The sequence below is a fragment of the Salmo salar genome, chromosome ssa06, assembly GCF_905237065.1.
Source record: "Salmo salar chromosome ssa06, Ssal_v3.1, whole genome shotgun sequence".
Taxonomy (NCBI): Eukaryota; Metazoa; Chordata; class Actinopteri; order Salmoniformes; family Salmonidae; genus Salmo; species Salmo salar.
This window is the reverse complement of record NC_059447.1, coordinates 13,122,501-13,140,240: the sequence shown is the minus strand read 5'-3', so window position 1 is coordinate 13,140,240 and position 17,740 is coordinate 13,122,501. Positions and strand designations below refer to the sequence as shown.

At 45.1% G+C, this 17,740-nt stretch overlaps 1 protein-coding gene and 1 pseudogene across 4 annotated transcripts in view; one reads left to right on the top strand and one right to left on the bottom strand.

The window, feature by feature from the left end:
• Nucleotides 1-2,814: 2,814 nt before the first annotated feature.
• Nucleotides 2,815-3,758, bottom strand: LOC106606412 (basic leucine zipper and W2 domain-containing protein 1-A-like; annotated as a pseudogene).
• Nucleotides 3,618-17,740, top strand: part of pold1 (polymerase (DNA directed), delta 1, catalytic subunit) — a 44,361-nt gene continuing 30,238 nt past the window's right edge. For 3 of the 4 annotated variants that reach the window (XM_045719496.1, XM_045719494.1, XM_045719495.1), the window contains exons 1-11: nucleotides 3,618-3,905; nucleotides 7,283-7,474; nucleotides 7,815-7,928; nucleotides 8,181-8,321; nucleotides 8,643-8,768; nucleotides 10,197-10,365; nucleotides 11,243-11,357; nucleotides 11,438-11,567; nucleotides 12,996-13,162; nucleotides 13,266-13,370; nucleotides 16,697-16,837. In XM_045719496.1, coding sequence (XP_045575452.1) covers nucleotides 7,288-7,474; nucleotides 7,815-7,928; nucleotides 8,181-8,321; nucleotides 8,643-8,768; nucleotides 10,197-10,365; nucleotides 11,243-11,357; nucleotides 11,438-11,567; nucleotides 12,996-13,162; nucleotides 13,266-13,370; nucleotides 16,697-16,837 — 1,395 coding nt within the window. In that variant the 5' untranslated portion in view covers nucleotides 3,618-3,905; nucleotides 7,283-7,287. 4 annotated transcript variants of the gene reach the window in all.

Below are 17,740 nucleotides of genomic sequence, written 5' to 3'. Positions count from 1 at the left end.
TCCCAATCTCCCAACCTCCAAGAAGCTAGATGCTTTTAGCAACGGTAGTATTTACACACTAGCCTTGTTAGGAATTAGCTTGCAAAGCCAGAAGGTCAATTTCAATTTACTATGCAGATTGTCCGTAGGGTTGCAGGGGGGAAATTGAGATTTTTTTTAAATAGGACATAAATTAAACAGACTTTTCAAACGTCTGTCTGTTGTAGACCCACTTCCTCTCTGCATACCTTACGTCATAATTAAAGTTCTGCACGTGTGCCATAACTGCAAAAAAAAAAGCAAGAACTTGTGGGGGACTTTTATTTTGAAATGAGGAAAGCTGAAAGGAACTGACTTCGCTGAGGAACTGCATGGGTCTACAACAGACCCACGTTTGGAAAGTCTGTTTAATTATAAGTTCCACTGATGCAATCTCTATTGCACTCCACACTGCCCTTTCCCGCCTGGACAAAAATAACACCTATGTGAGATTGCTATTCATTGACTACAGCTCAGCGTTCAACACCATAGTGCCCTCAAAGCTCATCAATAAGCTAAGGACTCTGGGACTAAACACCTCCCTCTGCAACTGGATCCTGGACTTCCTGACGGGCCGCCCACAGGTGGTAAGGGTAGGTAACAACACATCCACCACACTGATCCTCAACACAGGGGCCCCTCAGGGCTGCATGCTCAGTCCCCTCCTGTACTCCCTGTTCACCTATGACTGCACGGCTAGGTACGACTCCAACACCATCATTAAGTTTGTCGATGACACAACAGTGGTAGGCCTGATCACCGACAACGACGAGACAGCCTATAGGGAGGAGGTCAGAGACCTGGCCGTGTGGTGCCAGGACAACAACCTCTCCCTCAACGTGATCAAGACAAAGGAGATGATTGTGGACTACAGGAAAAAGATGACCGAGCACGCCCCCATTCTCATCGACGGGGCTGCAGTGGAGCAGGTTGAGAGCTTCAAGTTCCTTGGTGCCCACATCACCAACAAACTAACATGGTCCAAGCACAGCAAGACAGTCGTGAAGAGGGCACGACAATACCTAATCCCCCTCAAGAGACTGAAAAGATTTGGCATGGGTCCTCAGATCCTCAAAAGGTTTTACAGCTGCACCATCGAGAGCATCTTGACTGGTTGCATCACTGCCTGGTATGGCAACTGCTCGGCCTCCGACCGCAAGACACTACAGAAGGTAGTGCGAACGGCCCAGTACATCACTGTGGCCAAGCTTCCTGCCATCCAGGACCTCTATACCAGGCGGTGTCAGAGGAAGGCCCAAAAATTGTCAAGACTCCAGCCACCCTAGTCATAGACTGTTTACTCTGCTACCGCATGGCAAGTGGTATTGGAGCGCCAAGTCTAGGTCCAAGAGGCTTCTAAACAGCTTCTACCCCCAAGCCATAAGACTCCTGAACATCTAATCAAATGGCTACCCAGACTATTTGCATTGCCTCACCCCCCCCCATCCTCTTTCACACCGCTGCTACTCTCTGTTGTCATCTATGCATATTCACTTTAATAACTCTACCTACATGTACATATTACCTCAACTAACTGGTGCCCCCGCACGTTGACTCTGTACCGGTACCCCCCTGTATATAGTCTCGCTATTGTTGTTTTACTGCTGCTCTTTAATTACTTGTTACTTTTATTTCTTATTCTTATCTGTATTTTTAAAACTGCATTGTTGGTTAGGGGCTTGTAAGTAAGCATTTCACTGTAAGGTGAACACCTGTTGTATTAGGTGCATGTGCATGTGAATTTTACAATTTGATTTGATTAGATGTTTTTTCTCTCTCAAATCTCCCCTGCATAAAGACCAAGCATACAGACAATCAACAAAATAAGTTGAAATGTAATTTTATTAAACTTTTGGCTTCTGGCAGATTATTACGTTTTTTTGCAAGCTAATTCCCAGCAACGCAATTGTGTAAATGCTAGCGTTGCTAAAAGCAGCGACCAAGAAGACATTTCAGGATATCAATCAAGTTAGAATAGGCAAGATTGGTTTAGAAAATCAAGTAATAACTAAATGTATCGAATAAGACTCAAATTCCTTGAACTCTTTAACCCAGATTTGATCAGAGATGCAGAGAAAAAGAAAGAATATTTAGTTTCTTTAAAAAAAAGAACCACCAGTCAGGAGGAGACAGACAGCTTAAGAGGTATGCTTAGCCCTTTAGTAACCCATAACGATAAATACATTACAGTGAACCACATGGCTTGTTAACAATATAATATAATAATTGGAATAAATATCTATTTCATCTATTGGGTTAGGTTATTAGCTCATAGAGATACAATATAAGTGTTTTATACATGCTTTAAAATACATATTAAAACAGTCTATTTTCTGTGATTAGACTTCAAATTGAGTGTCACCACAATGTAAACATATTGTTATGATAGCAATCTAACACAGCTCACACAGAGTTTTCAGTCTCTGAGCCACACTAAATATGGCCGCTGCCTCCATCCCTTTTTTCACCCACGGGTTTCCGCTCTTTTGACCACTCACCACGTTTTTATTTATTTATTTTTTATTTTTATAATTGTTTTTTATTGTAAAATGATTTAATGAAACATTAAAATTGTACCTTACTGCCATTAGCTCATACAAACGCATTGAATAACAGATTCACTACACGGAACAGATAGAGCCCCCCTAGCTTAAACTGACAGATTTTTATGGGGATTTTTTATTAATATGCCAATTACATTTCCGCAGGGGCGCAGACATCAACCTTAGGGGGTTAAATGTGGCAACATGTCTTTCCCTTCAAATGAGGAATCGTTAAGAATTTCAAGGGAGACTATTCATGATTCATGCTATCCACAAGTGTAAACTTTATTAGTTTTAAAATGAACAGAATGTAAAAGCCCTTACATCTATACATTATAGTTGGAGTGGAGGAGGTAGAAAAAAGAAAAGGGGGGGAGACAAGCACTTCTGTAACAGAACATTCTACTGCTCCTGGTGCTACTGTACTTTATTTAAAAAAAGAAAAAAAATGACACGCCTTGGATTTGGTCCGTTAGTCAGCAGCCTCGTCCTCCTCGGACTCAGATTCTTCCTCTGCGTTCTTGAGCCACTCCACAAATGTTTTCATCTGTTCCAGGAACACACTCCTTCCTTTGGCAACGTGGGCCTCTGTGTACCACTTAAGAATGGCCTCCTTACTCAAAACATCCGCTTTGTAGAGCAGCACCGCGATCTTCTGGAAGGAGTTCATGAAGTGGATGTTGTCGTAGCAGTACTCCTGCATCTTCACGAGCAGCAGGATCTCAGAGGCTTCCTGGGATGTGAACGCCTTCAGCAAGGGGCTGTATTGACAATCATGGTCTGCTCTGAGATGTTGTTCTTCTTCATCTCCTCCCTGGCTGAGGCAATGATGTCTTTGAAAGGGTCCCCGCGTTCCATTTGTTCCTGGAGATCCTTCTGAAGCTCCTTACGGGACCCTATGGCCTGCTGGTTCCAGGCAAAGTCCGACAGCTCTTTGAGACCGGCGTCTGTGAAGTACTTAGAGAAATGCACACAGCTCAGCTTGTTGGCAGGGAACAGCTCCAAAAGTCTGTTATCCATGCAGACCTTCCGGAGACTTCCTGCCACAGAGTTGATATCCTTCTCATGGATCCAGGATTTGAAAAGTTTCACAGCAAAGGCTGCAGAGACACCTTCTTTGACGAGGTTCTCATTGTAGAGCCTGTTGAGGATAGAGGCTGAGATGTTGCCATTGGCCAGCAGGATGCCAGTCAACATGGCTAGCTTGTTGCGCTCAGACCAATCACCACATGCGCTGTTGAAATCCTCCGCTCTTTCCGGGGGTGAAAGTTCACATATTAAACGCACAAGTGGCGGGAGTTGTTGTCAAGTAGGATCTGATCGAAGTCACCACATTGAACAAAGGTAGCTACAACATTTTATTACCAAGTAGCGAGAGCTAGCTAACCATGTCACATGTGTCCGATTGCCAAATATATGCGGATGATGATTCATTTATATACCCATTTGATTCTTTGTAACTAGCTATTTACAATTTAACAGGGCTAGCTAGTTAGCTATAGCTAACTTGCATGAGTGTTGTTGTTCTACGACGTTGAGAAGTTCACATTGTAGCAAATAAACACCTCAACGGCGACTTGTAACTATTAATATTGATAGCTACTTACTAATGATGCCTGCTCGTCTTCTAAATGTTACCAGTGTCTCAACTTCATCAGCGGATAGCTAGCTATGAAGTTGGAAAGTGATATTTGGATTCGGTTATTGTAGCTAGTTAACGTTAGCTGTTAAAGGCACAGTCCTTCATTCGTGTTTCAGCCAAACTACAGCCCTGCCACTTGGTTTCCTATAGTTAGCGGTGTAAAATACTTTTTAAGTACCTCTTAAGTTGGGTTGTTTGGTTATTTATATTTGACAACTTTTACTTTTACTCCACTACATTCCTTAAAAATTATTGTGCTTTTTACTTCATACATTTTCCCTGACACCCAAAAGTACTCGTTACATTTTGAATGTTTAGCAGGACGGGAAAATTGTCAAATTCACGCACTTATCAAGCAAACATCCCTGGTCATCCCTACTGCCTCTGATCTGGAGGACTCACTAAACACAAATGCTTCGTTTGTAAATTATGTCTGAGTGTTGAACTGTGCCCCTGGCTATCCGTAAATTAAAAAAACAAGAACACTGTGTCGTCTGGTTTGCTTAATATTAGACATTTTAAATGATTTTTACTTTTGATACGTAAGTACATTTGATCAATTACATTTGATTTTGATACTTAAGTATATTTAAACCAAATACTCAGACTTTACTCAAGTAGTATTTTACTGGGTGACTCACTTATTTGAGTCATTTTCATTTTTAAGGTATCTTTACTTTTACTCTAGTATAAACATTTTGTACTTTCTCCACCACTGTAGTTAGTTCACAGGAATAGCCAGGGCTGGATACATGTAGGTAACTTTGTAAAAATGAGGGAGCTACTGTAGTAGCTAGGTAACACTCAACTTCATAGATGGAGCTATGAACCTAACAAGTCCCAGTCTACATGAGATCAGAGTGATGGCTAGTTTGGCACATATTTTGAAGCTATAGCTACATTGTTTACAAAGACATTGTAACAACCTTATATTTTGGATTATGGTGGGGTAAGACCGTTCTACTAAACTCATGAGGCATTTCAAGAATCATTGGGCATTGAAATGAAGTGGCCTAAATATTGAATTTTATGAGGGTAGCTGGCTAGCAAGCTAACACAACAACCTTCACTGTCCACCCGACTGATGCCCAGGCAGCCACTGCGCTAGAAAGCTCACCATAGCTACATCAGCTACAGTTGAAGTCGGAAGTTTACATTCACTTAGGTTGGAGTCATTAAAACTCGTTTTTCAACCACTCCACAAATTTCTTGTTAACAAACTATAGTTTGGCAAGTTGGTTAGGACATCTACTTTGTGCATGACAAGTACTTTTTCCAACAATTGATACATACAGATTATTTCACTAATAATTCACTGTATCACAATTCCAGTGGGTCAGGAGTTTACATACACTAAGATGACTGTGCCTTTAAACAGCTTAGAAAATTCCACAAAAGTGATGGCTTTAGTCAAGGCTTTAGAAGCTTCTGATAGGCTACTTGACATCATTTAAGTCAATTGGAGGTTTACCTGTGGATGTATTTCAAGGCCTACCTTCAAACTCAGTGCCCCTTTGCTTGAAGACATGGGAAAATCAAAAGTAATCAGCCAAGACCTCAGAAAAAAAAATGTAGACCTCCACAAGTCTGGTTCATCCTTGGGAGCAAATTCCAAACGCCTGAAGGTACCACGTTCACCTGTACAAACAATAGTATGCAAGTATAAACACCATGGGACCACGCAGCCTTCATACCGCTCAGGAAGGAGAGGCGTTCTGTCTCCTAGAGATGAACGTACTTTGGTGCGAAAAGTACAAATCAATCTCAGAACAGCAAAGGACCTTGTGAAGATGCTGGAGGAAACGGGTACAAAAGTATCTATATTACACAGTAAAATGTGTCCTATATTGACAATCTAAAAGGCTGCTCATAATCTGAAACAGAAATAGAACTGTTTGACAATAATGACCATCGTTATGTTTGAAGGAATAAGGGGGATGCTTTCAAGCCGAAGAACACCCTCCCAACCGTGAAGCACGGGGGTGGCAGCATCATGTTGTGGGGGTGCTTTGCTGCAGGAGGGACTGGTGCACTTCCCAAAATAGATGGCATCATGCAACAGGAAAATGATGTGAATATATTGAAGCAACATCTCATAACATCAGTCAGGAAGTTAAAGCTTGGTCGCAATGGGTCTTCCAAATGGACAATGACCCCAAGCATACTTCCAAAGTTGTGGCAAAATGGCTTAAGGACGACAAAGTCAAGGTATTGGAGTGGCCATCACAAAGCCCTGACCTCAATCATATAGAACATTTTTGGGCAGGACTGAAAAAGTGTGTGTGAGCAAGGAGGCCTTACAAACCTGACTCAGTTACACCAGCTCCGTCAGGAGGAATGGGTCAAAATTCACCCAACTTATTGTGGGAAGCTTGTGGAAGGCTACCCGTAACGTTTGACCCAAGTTAAACAATTTAAAGGCAATGCTACCAAATAGTAATTGAGTGTATGTAAACTTCTGACCCACTGGGAATGTGATGAAAGAAAAAAAAAAAAGATGAAATAAATCACTCTACTATTATTCTGACATTTCACATTCTTAAAATGAAGTGGTGATCCTAACTGACCTAAGACAGTAATTGTTTACGAGGATTAAATGTCATGAATTGTGAAAAACTGAGTTTAAATGTATTTGGCTAAGGTGTATGTAAACTTCCAACTTCAACTGTATAATCAAAGTGGCCAGATGACAGTGAATTATATCAATCAGAATGAAATAGGCCTGGCTATATAATATACATGCGTTTTAACTAACGTTTTTATCCAAAATGACTTACGGTAGTGGGTACATCATTTTTTTTATGGATGGCCGTAGCGGTAATCAAACCCACGACCTGATGGTGCCAGCGCCATGCTCTACCAGCTGAACCAGTTGTAGCCTATTTGGTTGAATAGACTATAATTACTTTATTTTTCCAGAAGGAACATAAGTATGTAGCAAATCAGGTAAGATAAATATATAGATATAATACTAAATATATAGATATAATACTAAATATATAAACATTCACACGTGACAGATACAAATGCTTGCAAGGTGTGTAAGTACTAATCGTTGGTCCATTGATGTCTCCTGTAGGACACATGGATGCTAAAAGGCGGAATAGCGGTCCGCCGAGGGGCGGGGCGTCCCAGGCCAAGCGTGGTAAAACTGCTGGGGATTGGGAAGACAGCCCGTCGATCTTCGAGGAGGAACTCGCCCTGTTCGAAGAAGCCGATATGGAGGCGGAGGAGAGGGAAGGACAGGCAGGGCATGACGTCATCCCTGTTGGTGAGAGGATGAGAGGAGAGCGCATGTTGATGTGCATTGTGCAGGCTTTAGTCTTACCAGGGATTCCTATTGTCTGGAATGACTGAAATGTTTAGGATTTCTGCCATTTGACTAGCCTGAAATCCAGAACCTGTTTATAACCATCATTCCACTCCATGTAGGCCTACTACATGTTTAGCATGACAGGGAGTGGAATGATAACTCAACACACTGGTACCCAGGCTACCATTTGACACTGGTGGTGGAGAGTTTCATTCATTTTTCACCAACCTGCCTCTTTAACATCACACTGACTGACCAATCTCCTGTCTTCTACATCTGACCCTTGACCCGGTTGCAGGTGAGCTGTTCTCTGCTGACCTCAACCCCCGATGGCGTCGGCCGCAGGCCGCCCCTCTTAACCCGGACTCTGACACCCTGGTCTTCCAACAGATCGACCTCGACTACTATTTAGGTAAGCTATGTCACAGTCAACTTCAGTTGCAGTAAAGCTCAGGGATGAGGCTGGAGAAATGTAACCACTCTCAAGATCATAGATGGATATATAAAGGCAATGCCTGACAGTCCATGGGACCAACATGTTAGTTTTAGTTGAAGCGTATTTAGGCTGCTATAGACTTTTAAAGGCCATTTTTATGTCACGTTTTAAGGCAGGGGTACGAGTCACGACACCTACCTAAACTGTTTGTGATGGTCTGTTCAACAGGGGCTGCTGTGGCTGGCATGCCAGGTCAGTCTCAGGGGAATGTACCAATAATCCGCATGTTCGGGGTGACTGACAGCGGGAACAGTGTGTGCTGCCACGTGCACGGCTTTGCCCCCTATTTCTACATCCCTGCCCCCAATGGTGAGTTTTCTCTGGAAATGAATAATATAATATAATGATACGCAACATTACTCTATATATCAGACCTATTAGTGTGAGCTAAGCATTGCATGAACGTGTGAGATACGTGTTTTCTAGGCGTCACAGTAGTAATGTCGTGGTCACTTTAAGAAGCAGAAGGTTACATTATTATTTAGGACTCAATCTGATGGCCAACCACAAACAACATGAAAATAATGGCTTTAAAATTGTCCACCAAGTCGGTGGAATGGAGTAACAATATCAAATTCATCCACCCCTTTTCTCTCTCACTTTCCCCCTCCCTTCCTCTCTCTGTCTCAGGGTTCACCAGTGATCACCTGAGTGAGTTCAAAAGGGAGCTTAACTCTGCTGTGCTGAAGGACATGCGCTCCAACAAGGACAACATGTCGGTCACTGTGCTGGCGGTGGACATCACACGCAAAGAAAGTAGGTATAGTGCCCATGTCTGGTCTAGTGGTGGGACTGCTGACTCCTGGATACACTTAGGGTGCGTTCCAATAGGCTAGTGGTGGGACTGCTGACTCCTGGTTCCAATAGGCTAGGCTAGTGGTGGGACTGCTGACTCCTGGATACACTTAGGGTGCGTTCCAATAGGCTAGGCTAGTGGTGGGACTGCTGACTCCTGGATACACTTAGGGTGCGTTCCAATAGGCTAGTGGTGGGACTGCTGACTCCTCGATACACTTAGGGTGCGTTCCAATAGGCTAGTGGTGGGACTGCTGACTCCTGGATACACTTAGGGTGCGTTCCAATAGGCTAGTGGTGGGACTGCTGACTCCTCGATACACTTAGGGTGCGTTCCAATAGGCTAGTGGTGGGACTGCTGACTCCTCGATACACTTAGGGTGCGTTCCAATAGGCTAGTGGTGGGACTGCTGACTCCTGGATACACTTAGGGTGCGTTCCAATAGGCTAGGCTAGTGGTGGGACTGCTGACTCCTCGATACACTTAGGGTGCGTTCCAATAGGCTAGTGGTGGGACTGCTGACTCCTGGATACACTTAGGGTGCGTTCCAATAGGCTAGTGGTGGGACTGCTGACTCCTGGATACACTTAGGGTGCGTTCCAATAGGCTAGGCTAGTGGTGGGACTGCTGACTCCTGGATACACTTAGGGTGCGTTCCAATAGGCTAGTGGTGGGACTGCTGACTCCTGGATACACTTAGGGTGCGTTCCAATAGGCTAGTGGTGGGACTGCTGACTCCTGGATACACTTAGGGTGTGTTCCAATAGGCTAGTGGTGGGACTGCTGACTCCTGGATACACTTAGGGTGTGTTCCAATAGGCTAGGCTAGTGGTGGGACTGCTGACTCCTGGATACACTTAGGGTGCGTTCCAATAGGCTAGGCTAGTGGTGGGACTGCTGACTCCTGGATACACTTAGGGTGCGTTCCAATAGGCTAGTGGTGGGACTGCTGACTCCTGGATACACTTAGGGTGCGTTCCAATAGGCTAGGCTAGTGGTGGGACTGCTGACTCCTGGATACACTTAGGGTGTGTTCCAATAGGCTAGGCTAGTGGTGGGACTGCTGACTCCTGGATACACTTAGGGTGCGTTCCAATAGTCATTTGAGGCAAAGGAAAGTTCAGAATGTTAACATGGACATTTTCTGGACAGGTAGCAAAGAAAAGAGCGTTTGAATTGGTTGAATGAAGAAGTGAAGACGCTCTATCAGTCCTTAATGACCTCCTTTTACCAAGGATGCAGAGGAGTATCCTGTGTGTTAACAGTTGCGCTGTTGTTTTTGGTTGTGTGTGTGTGTGTGTGTGTGTGTGTGTGTGGTAGCTTGTAGTGCTGTGGTGTTGACTAGGCTGACAGTGTAGTTGATAACTTCCTCCCCATCTCTCCTCCAGCTATGTATGGTTACCATGGGAAACGGATTGTGGACTTCCTGCGCATCACCATGGCAATGCCTCGTCTGATTGCCCCGGCGAAGAGGCTCCTGGAACAGGGATTTAAGTTCGGACCTTTCCCCATTCAGAGCTTCTCTTCCTACGAGGCTAACATCGACTTTGAGATAAGGTGTGTGTGTGTGTGTGTGTGTGTGTGTGTGTGTGTGTGTGTGTGTGTGTGTGTGTGTGTGTGTGTGTGTGTGTGTGTGTGTGAGAGAGAAGTAAAAAAAGCAGTCCTGGTTTTCTCTTGACATTTTTACCCAGTTCATTCCCTAAACTGCCGGGCCTCGCTTACCCCCCTTACTGCCTCAATGAGCTGCAACACTCTGACAGTCTAATAAAAACTGTTCCTATATGCCATCGAAAAAATGAACACTTGGTTGTGTTTATGATGGTCTTGAGTAACATTAGAATACAGAATGCATTTCATTTCAAAGAACACAATATCATTGTCATTAGTTTGTTACTGTAGGTCGTCTGTAGCTGCGTGTTCACGTGTGGAGGGAATAAAACAGGGTTTATTCTTGTATAAAGTTTTATTTTGAAATAGTGTTAATCTTTACATTTTTGAGAGTTAATTCACAGTGGTAAGTGTGTTGGACACCTCCAAATGTGCTCTTTCTGATACGGTATAGAAATCAAAATGTCTTACCTGCGTGTGACTAGGAGGATTTGAAAAAGTCACTTTATGGCGCTCAGTGAAACAAAATGGCGTGTCGTCCTGAAACTGCTTCTAACACAAATAAAATAGACTTATTTAGGATGAGTCAAGGAAGTAGTGTTGTGCAGGACTTTAAAAAGAGATGAACATGTTTTATTGATAAGCAGCCAAAATGACTTCCTCAGGGCTTCTGGTGTTAAACTATATAAACCAATTATTTTGACCTTTTAGGGAGAAATGTATTTTCAACCAAATTCACACAGTAAGCAGTTGTTTTTCATGAGAATGAACAAATTAATTTGTACACATGTTGATAAATGCGGTCCGCTGTGTCCCGTGGCGCTAGGTTTATGGTGGACAGTGATGTGGTGGGTTGCTGCTGGATTGAGCTGCCCAAAGGGAAGTACCGGGTGAGGGCGGAGAGGAAGGTGGGGGAGACGGACGCTCACTACCCAGGCAAGGTAAGAGAATAGAGACCTCTGGGCCTTTACACACCCAGGGGATGTTCCAGATTTACAATACCCCCCCTCCTCTCTCCTAGGTGTCTCTGTGTCAGTATGAGGTTGATGTGGGATGGACCCAGCTGATCAGTCACCCAGCGGAGGGAGAGTACCAGAGGATCGCTCCTCTCAGGGTTCTCAGCTTTGACATTGAGTGTGCTGGAAGAAAAGGTTTGTGCTCTGTACAGCATTGTACTGTACTTTATCGTACTGTACGGTGTTGTATTGTACTGTATGGTATTGTGCTGTATTGTACTGTATTTGACAACTGTGTATTTGTCTAATAATTGTGTACGGTAGTGATTACCAACCAGCGTCAGGGTTCTAAACCAGCACTATACCACCACATACTCAGTTATTCAGTGTCAGGGTTCTAAACCAGCACTATACCACCCATACTCAGTTATTCAGTGTCAGGGTTCTAAACCAGCACTATACCACCCATACTCAGTTATTCAGTGTCAGGGTTCTAAACCAGCACTATACCACCACATACTCAGTTATTCAGTGTCAGGGTTCTAAACCAGCACTATACCACCATATACTCAGTTATTCAGTGTCAGGGTTCTAAACCAGCACTATACCACCACATACTCAGTTATTCAGTGTCAGGGTTCTAAACCAGCACTATACCACCACATACTCAGTTATTCAGTGTCAGGGTTCTAAACCAGCACTATACCACCACATACTCAGTTATTCAGTGTCAGGGTTCTAAACCAGCACTATACCACCACATACTCAGTTATTCAGTGTCAGAGGAGGTCAATATGGGCACGTCCAGGTTTATATCACTAGTCTTGATTACATAATGAGTATGCTAGTTATTTGGGATATAAAGTGATTTGTAGATCAGTGATTCTGCGCAGTCTGACTGCAGTTATTGTGCAGATTGTGCTGTACTCTGGTGTCTCATTGTCATGTGATGTTGTCTAATTATGCCATTGTGGTTTTCATGTATAATGCCAAGAGACACTGTCATCTTCATTTTATGTTAGGAGGGAGTTTTATAATCTCTGACTGTGTCTGTGGACTGGAGAGACTGTATTTACTGGCTTGTCCTCTGGCTCCTGTCAGCAGAGACATGTATTTAGAGAGTTGGGACTTTGAGGTTTCTGCATTATGATGCATTTACATGACTCTACAACATTCTATACAGCCATGTTAGATCTTCATTTACATGACACTACAACATTCTATACAGCCATGTTAACTCTTCATTTACATGACACTACAACATTCTATACAGCCATGTTAGCTCTTCATTTACATGACTCTACAACATTCTATACAGCCATGTTAGATCTTCATTTACATGACACTACAACATTCTATACAGCCATGTTAGATCTTCATTTACATGACACTACAACATTCTATACAGCCATGTTAGATCTTCATTTACATGACACTACAACATTCTATGACAGCCATGTTAACTCTTCATTTACATGACTCTACAACATTATATACAGCCATGTTAGCTCCCTGTTAACATTACATAAGGAATATTCAGACTATTCTATGTAACTGAGCGTCTAGAATCAGAACAGTATTCACTATTCTAAAGGTTGGCCAGACTCTCTTGTCTTCTTCTAGGGATATTTCCAGAGGCAGAGAAAGACCCAGTGATCCAGATAGCCTCCATGGTGCAGCGACAGGGAGAGAAGGAACCCTTCATCCGCACCGTCTTCACCCTCCAGTCCTGCTCCAGCATCGTGGGCTCCCAGGTCCTGTGCTTTACTAAAGAGAGCCAGTTACTACAGGTAACATATACATACACACTTGTGTGGAGTTGAGCGTGGCTGCTTTAAGACCAAAAGCAGTGGAGGTTTCCCCCCTGATTGGCTCTTTGTATTCCCCCTGCAGAGCTGGGCTGAGTTTGTGAGGACAGTGGATGCAGACATCATCACTGGCTACAACATCCAGAACTTTGACCTTCCCTACCTGCTGAACAGAGCAGCTACCCTGAAGGTCAGTACAGACAGACTGGCCATGGTTCTATGGAAACTTCTAGAATCAGAACGTCCAGATTCTAAGTCTAACCTGCCAGACCAATGTCTGTTGATGCAGTATTTGTTGTATATTGCCTTTTTGTGTGTGGACCTGTCAGTCTCACAGCTGGAGCTGTACCTGCCTGTCAGCCTAACAGCTGGAGCTGTACCTGCCTGTCAGTCTCACAGCTGGAGCTGTACCTGCCTGTCAGTCTCACAGCTGGAGCTGTACATGCCTGTCAGTCTCACAGCTGGAGCTGTACCTGCCTGTCAGCCTAACAGCTGGAGCTGTACCTGCCTGTCAGCCTAACAGCTGGAGCTGTACCTGCCTGTCAGCCTAACAGCTGGAGCTGTACCTGCCTGTCAGCCTAACAGCTGGAGCTGTACCTGCCTGTCAGCCTCACAGCTGGAGCTGTACCTGCCTGTCAGTCTCACAGCTGGAGCTGTACCTGCCTGTCAGTCTAACAGCTGGAGCTGTACCTGCCTGTCAGTCTCACAGCTGGAGCTGTACCTGCCTGTCAGCCTAACAGCTGGAGATGTACCTGCCTGTCAGCCTAACAGCTGGAGCTGTACCTGCCTGTCAGCCTAACAGCTGGAGCTGTACCTGCCTGTCAGCCTAACAGCTGGAGCTGTACCTGCCTGTCAGCCTCACAGCTGGAGCTGTACCTGCCTGTCAGCCTCACAGCTGGAGCTGTACCTGCCTGTCAGCCTCACAGCTGGAGCTGTACCTGCCTGTCAGCCTAACAGCTGGAGCTGTAACTGCCTGTCAGCCTCACAGCTGGAGCTGTACCTGCCTGTCAGCCTAACAGCTGGAGCTGTACCTGCCTGTCAGCCTAACAGCTGGAGCTGTACCTGCCTGTCAGCCTAACAGCTGGAGCTGTACCTGCCTGTCAGCCTCACAGCTGGAGCTGTACCTGCCTGTCAGTCTCACAGCTGGAGCTGTACCTGCCTGTCAGTCTCACAGCTGGAGCTGTACCTGCCTGTCAGTCTCACAGCTGGAGCTGTACCTGCCTGTCAGTCTCACAGCTGGAGCTGTACCTGCCTGTCAGTCTCACAGCTGGAGCTGTACCTGCCTGTCAGTCTCACAGCTGGAGCTGTACCTGCCTGTCAGTCTCACAGCTGGAGCTGTACCTGGCTGTCAGTCTAACAGCTGGAGCTGTACCTGGCTGTCAGCCTAACAGCTGGAGCTGTACCTGCCTGTCAGTCTAACAGCTGGAGCTGTACCTGCCTGTCAGCCTAACAGCTGGAGCTGTACCTGCCTGTCAGCCTAACAGCTGGAGCTGTACCTGCCTGTCAGCCTAACAGCTGGAGCTGTACCTGCCTGTCAGCCTAACAGCTGGAGCTGTACCTGCCTGTCAGCCTAACAGCTGGAGCTGTACCTGGCTGTCAGCCTAACAGCTGGAGCTGTACCTGCCTGTCAGCCTAACAGCTGGAGCTGTACCTGCCTGTCAGTCTTAACAGCTGGAGCTGTACCTGCCTGTCAGCCTAACAGCTGGAGCTGTACCTGCCTGTCAGTCTTAACAGCTGGAGCTGTACCTGGCTGTCAGTCTTAACAGCTGGAGCTGTACCTGGCTGTCAGTCTTAACAGCTGGAGCTGTACCTGGCTGTCAGCCTTAACAGCTGGAGCTGTACCTGCCTGTCAGTCTAACAGCTGGAGCTGTACCTGGCTGTTATAAGATACTAGAGATGTGGCTGTTATTTGTATTTATTAGGGACAAGGCAGCAGATACTCTTCCTGGGGTCCAAACACATTAAACCACTTACATTTACATATGTATAATACCAACATTCAACAATATTACAATGTATGTGCATGTCTTCACAGTCCCCGATGTATTTCTACCTGCTTTTTAAATCTGATTCTACTGCTGCATCAGTTACCTGATGTGGAATAGAGTTACATGTAGACATGGCTCTGTGTAGTACTGTGCGCCTCCAATAGTCTGTTCTGGACTTGGGGACTGTGAAGAGACCTCTGGTGGCATGTCTTGTGAGGTATGAATGGGTGTCCAAGCTTTGTACGAGCATTTTAAACAGACACCTCTGTACATTCAGCATGTCAACACGTATTACAAAAACACGTAGTGATGAAGTCAATCTCTCTTCCTCTTTGTGAGCCATGAGAGATTGACATGCATGTCATTAATGTTAGCTCTCTGTGTACATCCGTGCTGCCCTGTTCTGAGCCAATTGCAATTTTCATACGTCCTTTTTTGTGGCACCTGACCACACGACTGAACACTAGTCCAGGTGCGACAAAACTAGGGCCTGTAGGACCTGCCTTGTTGATAGTGTTGTTAAGAAGGCAGAGCAGCACTTCATTATAGACAGACTTCTCCCCATCTTAGCTACTGTTGTATCAATATGTTTTGACCATGACAGTTTACAGTCCAGGGTTCCTCCAAGCAGTTTAGTCTCAACTTTCTCATTACCACATTCATTACGAGGTGTGGTTTAGGGTTTAGTGAATGGTTTGTCCCAAATACAATGCTTGTAGTTTTTAAATATTTAGGACTAACTTCTTCCTTGCCACCCATTCTGAAACTAGCTGCAGCTCTAAGTTAAGTGTTGCAGTCATTTCAGTTGCTGTAGTATCTGACGTGTGTAGTGTTGAGTCATTTACTCAGAGCCAGCGGCATGTCGTTAGTAAAGATTGAAAAGGGTAAGGGGCCTAAACCGCTGCCCTGGAAGAAACTAGAGATCCCCAAAACAGCGATGATTTTGGTCCGACCCAAAAAACAACTCGCACACAAACCTTTGACGCTAAGAAATGCATTTGTGAATTAGGCCCCCAAAATAATAATTGGAAAATTCACGGAAATGTTGTTTTTAGAAACAATGACCTTTAAAAGGCTGCTGGAGTAGCGTGGCTGTCTCTCCTACCTGCCCACGTCCATCCTCTATTAAAGTAATGGAAAGAGACATCTGGAGTGATGTCTGTGTCTCTGTGCCTCTGTGCCTCTGTGCCTCTGTGTCTCTGTGTCTCTGTGTCTCTGTGTCTCTGTGCCTCTGTGCCTCTGTGCCTCTGTGCCTCTGTGCCTCTGTGTCTCTGTGTCTCTGTGTCTCTGTGTCTCTGTGTCTCTGTGCCTCTGTGCCTCTGTGCTCTCTGTGCCTCTGTGCCTCTGTGCCTCTGTGTCTCTGTGTCTCTGTGCCTCTGTGTCTCTGTGCCTCTGTGCCTCTGTGTCTCTGTGCCTCTATCTCTTGCTCTTTGGGGTTTTAAGCTGGATCTGTAAAGCACTCTGACTACTGATGATGTATAACGCGCTTTATAAAATGCATTTGATTGATTGATATGTCTGATTCCAGGTCAATCTGTTCCCCTACCTGGGCAGAGTACAGGGCATCAAGTCAGTCCTGAGAGACTCCAGCTTCCAGAGCAAACAGATGGGCCGCAGAGAGAACAAGATCCTTAACATGGAGGGACGAGTTCAGTTTGACCTGCTCCAGGTAACTGGCCGGCCGCTGACCTCTGACCTTATGTATAGGAAAAGATAACATGCACTCATCCAGTGTGGGAACCCAGAACCATATGTTGCGTGCTGGCTAGCTACTAGATTAGCTAGGTTCTGGGAGTAGAGGTTTTCAACTGTAGACCAGCGTAGCAGACAAGATGGAGTCAGTATTGTGAGTGTTCTGTCTGACTGACCCTGGACCATAGTTAGACTCATCATGGATTCATGTTTTTGTGTGGACATCAACTGGGTGGGGATTCCTATGGACAGACACCATAATGGAACACATACAAGGATGAGTCCTGTAACTCTATGCCCTGGATCTGTTCATGTGGGTTCTTCAGGTGCTGCTGAGGGACTACAAACAGACTGTTCTGTTGTTCTAAGGGCTCTGTTCTGACTGACCCTGGATCTGTCCATGTGGGTTCTTCAGGTGCTGCTGAGGGACTACAAACAGACTGTTCTGTTGTTCTAAGGGCTCTGTTCTGACTGACCCTGGATCTGTCCATGTGGGTTCTTCAGGTGCTGCTGAGGGACTACAAACAGACTGTTCTGTTGTTCTAAGGGCTCTGTTCTGACTGACCCTGGATCTGTCCATGTGGGTTCTTCAGGTGCTGCTGAGGGACTACAAACAGACTGTTCTGTTGTTCTAAGGGCTCTGTTCTGACTGACCCTGGATCTGTCCATGTGAGTTATTCAGGTGCTGCTGAGGGACTACAAACGGACTGTTCTGTTGTTCTAAGGGCTCTGTTCTGACTGACCCTGGATCTGTTCATGTGGGTTATTCAGGTGCTGCTGAGGGACTACAAACGGACTGTTCTGTTCTGAGGGTTCCGTTCTGAATGATTCTGTTCTAAGGGTTCTATTCTGAGGGTTCAGACTGACAGTTGTATTGTTC